The sequence below is a fragment of the Leuciscus leuciscus genome, assembly GCF_965113295.1.
Source record: "Leuciscus leuciscus genome assembly, chromosome: 7".
NCBI classification, from domain to species: domain Eukaryota; kingdom Metazoa; phylum Chordata; class Actinopteri; order Cypriniformes; family Leuciscidae; genus Leuciscus; species Leuciscus leuciscus.
Genome location: NC_138731.1, coordinates 42,568,928 through 42,573,696, shown reverse-complemented (window position 1 = coordinate 42,573,696; position 4,769 = coordinate 42,568,928). Strand labels below are relative to the sequence as shown.

The window sequence follows — 4,769 nt, the reverse complement described above, 5'->3', positions numbered from 1 at the left end:
AGCAAGAACCAATGAGGTTCATTCTCATGTTATGCAACACGTTTGAGCTTCAGCAAGAACCAATGAGGTTCATTCTCGTGTTATGCATCACGTTTGAGCTTCAGCAAGAACCAATGAGGTTCATTCTCGTGTTATGCATCACGTTTGAGCTGCAGCAAGAACCAATGAGGTTCATTCTCGTGTTACGCAGCACCTTTGAGCTTTAGCAAGAACCAATGAGGTTCATTCTCGTGTTACGCATCACGTTTGAGCTTCAGCAAGAACCAATGAGGTTCATTCTCATGTTATGCAACACGTTTGAGCTTCAGCAAGAACCAATGAGGTTCATTCTCGTGTTATGCATCACGTTTGAGCTTCAGCAAGAACCAATGAGGTTCATTCTCGTGTTACGCAGCACGTTTGAGCTTCAGCAAGAACCAATGAGGTTCATTCTCGTGTTACGCAACACGTTTGAGCTTCAGCAAGAACCAATGAGGTTCATTCTCGTGTTACGCAGCACGTTTGAGCTTTAGCAAGAACCAATGAGGTTCATTCTCGTGTTACGCATCACGTTTGAGCTTCTGCAAGAACCAATGAGGTTCATTCTCGTGTTACGCATCATGTTGGAGCTTCATTGGTTCTTGCTGAGGTTCATTCTCATGTTACGCATCACGTTTGAGCTTCAGAGTCAAGCAGGGTCAGTTGAGCTTCTGTTTATGTTCACTGATCAATGTTTATTTTATAACCCTAAACCTACCCATCACAAAAAAATATCACGTAGTATGATTATAAGCTGTTTTTCTCATGGGGACTAAAGAAGTGTCCCCACAAGGATTTTGGATATTGCCATCTTTATGGGGATATTTTGTCCTCATAACATGGGATTTACCAGGACCACACACGCGCAAACACATAGGTTTCTACATAACATGATTATGTAGAAAGATTTCATAAATTTTTTTTAAAGAAAGAAATACTTTATTCAGCAAGGATGCATTACATTTGTTTATGGTGACAATAAAGACATTTATTTATGTTACAAAAGATTTGTATTTCAAATAATTGCTTTTTTTTTTTATAATATAGGAAGCCGTCAAGCTCAAAATGGATGAATAATGGACCATATAATAATCATAAAAGTAGTTCCAAGTGCATCAGTCTTATGTAGCTTGAGGAGTTTGCATGCAATATTTTGTCTCGACAAATAACCACTGTTATATGTATTAAGTATATTTAGGTTCTTCTTTAAAACGGAATGAATGTGCTGGCTTGATATTAGTGTTTTTTTGGCGAACAGATGGTTTGTAGCACCAGCTGACGGCTCAGAGAGAGAGACCTGCTCCCAGGACGGACTGCATCTCTGGCATCAGTGCTGAAGGACCGGAGACGTGCGGCCCCAGGATGCCTGACAGTGCTGGATAATTGACACATTTCCACAAGGCTTTGGTGACTCCCATCTTCTGTCAGTGCCATGTCAGATACGCTAAGGTAAGCAGAAGTGACACATCGGGCCAGCTTACAGCGCTGAAGTAAGTTCTCCTCAGGGATTATGGAGGAAGATCATTTGGAAAGGTACCTGAGTGGAGCTGAACTCTGAATTCTGTTTGTTATCCTGACAGAACGATTGAAGCCATTTGACACATGGTTATTCTGTTTGATTGCAGTTGCTTTCCCACATGGATTGTGTTTGATTTGCAGCATTTTGCTTGCGTGTCATCTTGACAAATAGCGTTATAACTGCGTATGAAGTCTGAATGTTGTATGTTTTCTCAAAGGGACGATGAAGTAAATGTGTCAGATTATTTTCGTACGTTAAACGAACTGAAGGTTATCCTCTTAAACTGCTACTCAATGGGTTTTGCATTCAGACTCAGATTTTACAATAATGTATCATTAAAACTAAAGTAAATGTCCAAACAATAATATGCAAGAATATTAACATGACATAGACTGAACAGAAAAATTACCATTTTTGTTTTTTAAATGTCTTGATTATTATGTCTTGATTATCAGGTATTAATTAACTGTCAAAAAAGCCAACAATTGAATGCACAAAACATAATGTATGTGCAATCCATTTTTAACCACTTTTATACTCAACTGATTTAAAAAAATTTTTTTAACATAGTCTAGGTTGTATTTAAAAAAAAAAAAAGATTTACAGAGTCGCTCAAAAACCAAAAGACCAAGTGCTTCATTTGAAGAAAGATTTATTTGCATGATTCGATGGAACTGACAGCACTAATCATTATAAAACAGAGTATCGTAGAATATCAGAGTTACGCAGGGAAGTGTGTGTGGAGAATCCTCACTCGCGTCGCCCTCTCCCTGTTTTCAGCCAGGACACGAACTCTTTTGCCGCCTGGTCCTGCAGGTAGGAGCTGACATCACTGGTGTACGTGCCGTCTGCGTGGCGTCGTGTGGGGACTCTGGGGGAGAACGCGTGTTTAGTTAGAAAGGCTGATATTCTTTGTAATAAACTATTTACATGTATACTTCCGTTTTTTTAAGAGTAAAGACATTTATAATGTTACAAAAGATTTCTATTTCAAATAAATGCTGAAAAACTTTCTATTCATCAAAGAATCCTGTAAAAAATGTATCACTGTTTCCATTAAAATATGAAGCAGCACGACTGTTTTCAACATTGATTTCTGTAGGATCATGTGACACTGACGACTGGAGTAATGATGTTGAAAATTCAGCTTTGATCACAGGAATAAATTACATTTTGCAGTATATTCAAATAAAAACCAGTTATTTTAAATTGGAATAATATTTCACAATTTTACTGTATTTTTGATTAAATAAATGCAGCCTTGGTGAGCATAAGGGACTTCTTTCAAAAACATACTTTTTTTTTTTTACCAAGTCAAAACTTTTGAATGATTGTGTAAATGTACTTATTTAAATGATCAACTTTTGGTAATTTTATTTTAAATTCAATTTTTTTTTATTTTTATTTTTTTCTGTATTCAAGTCATGTGGGAATTACTTGAAATAAATTTCCAATGAGTGAAAAACAAATTTTTCTATTTTCATAATTACATGTCTTAATTTTATTCATGCAACTTCTCTTATACGTCGATTGACATGTCATGTTAAAAAAATATAAAATAAAAATATAATAGTTCAAGATGGATATGGTTGAATATGTCATTTAAAAAAAGAAAATGTATTAAATCTTTTAAAAGAATTTCCAGACCTTCTAAACTTACCCGCTCCTTTTGGAGTTCATTAACCACTGAACGAAGTCTTGTGCTCTCCTGGTCTCCAGGTATTTACTGTAATCGTTTGAGAACGTGCCTTCTGAATGTCTCTTCATGTTGTTTACTTCTCTTGGGTCATTAAATAGTGCTTCCTCAGACATAAAGCTGAAAAATCAACGTCAAATACGTCATTCTTCAAAAAGAAAAACCCATCAAGAGCACGCCTGGGTCACACTTCACCCCAAAATCAGAAAGAAAGGAATAATGCATTCATTTTGACATAGAAATGTTTTGCATTATGAAATTATTTTTATGACAGTTAAACAGATTGCACATAAAATGTTTGCTGGATGTTGAATCTGGATCTGCCATTTAATAGCCTGTGAAGCTATAAAATTGCACATTTCAGAGTAAAATTTGAAATAATTTGACATTTAATTGTCATTAAAAGAAAAGAAAAGAACCTAAAAAGATGCTTGATTTCCTAAAAGCACCATAGAGTTCCTTTTTTATTTTGAGGTTAAATGTGTCCCAGGTTGTGTTTGATTTGTAAAGGGAACAATCAAAAATTTTAGAGGCCATTAAAAAATGTAATCCATAATAATTCAGTTGCTCGTACCTGGTGTTTTCTTCCGTGTCTTGTATGGGAATCTGCAGGCTGCTCTGGATCAAGATGAGAAGTAAAAGTCCAATGAAGGCGTAGTAGATCCTTACCATCATCTTACCTGAGGACGCAGACCGTACAGCGACTCAGTAAAGCGTTCATGCATTCTGCCTGTAAAGATATAGTACAGTGCCAAAGAGTTCTCAGACTCACCTTGATTATTGTTGGGTCGTCACGGAGAAATATACTCAATGATTCTGATGTTGTCTCGCTGATTTCACCTTCCTGGCTCCCAGTGCGATTTCACAGTCCCAGCCTGATGTTCTGAGTCTTATATAGTGATGCCCAGGTGGCATGATACACACACACACACACACACACACACACACACACGCACACACACACTTATTAGTTTCAATCCATTAATCTCAATGCATCAGTGTATTTGCACTGTGAACCTGTTTTAAAAGAGACAGGGGAAATGGTCAAAAAGTCACTTTAGGGGAAAATCAAACATGATTTTGTCCTGTTAAAAACAGGGAAGAGCAAATAATTGCACAAGTACTTTCAGGATGAGAAACATTCAGTCAGATTTCCAGGAAGTGATGTTTGTGCTCTGCAAAGCTTGCTTTCTTTTTGTGAGAAATCAATTGTTATATTTTGTCACGATTTCAGGGAGTTTTACACTATTATTGTTATTATTATTATTATTATTATTTTTTATTTTTTTTTAGGAAGGAAATAGGTATCCTAAATTAAGTATCCTATTTGATACTTCCAAACAGGAAGTATTTGGACATTAAGTCATACTTAAAAAAAATAAAATAAAAAAAAGGTCTGCATTGCATTAGATATAAATATTAAATCAAATTGCTGCAAGATCTTTTCTCAGTAACCTCACTTTTCTTAATCGTTTTTGTGTCTATGAACTTTTAGGTTTTAAAAATGATATATCATGAACTTTAACTATGTAGAAT

At 35.7% G+C, this 4,769-nt stretch overlaps 1 protein-coding gene across 1 annotated transcript; it reads right to left on the bottom strand.

Annotated features, from left to right (window-relative positions):
• Positions 1-1,497: 1,497 nt before the first annotated feature.
• Positions 1,498-4,461, bottom strand: gcgb (glucagon b). Its single transcript, XM_082174827.1, has 4 exons — positions 4,006-4,461; positions 3,808-3,913; positions 3,198-3,353; positions 1,498-2,408 (listed from the first exon to the last, which is right to left on the bottom strand). Exons 2-4 carry the CDS (start codon positions 3,906-3,908, stop codon positions 2,288-2,290), a joined length of 378 nt encoding a protein of 125 aa, XP_082030953.1. The 5' UTR covers positions 3,909-3,913; positions 4,006-4,461; the 3' UTR covers positions 1,498-2,287.
• Positions 4,462-4,769: the final 308 nt, after the last annotated feature.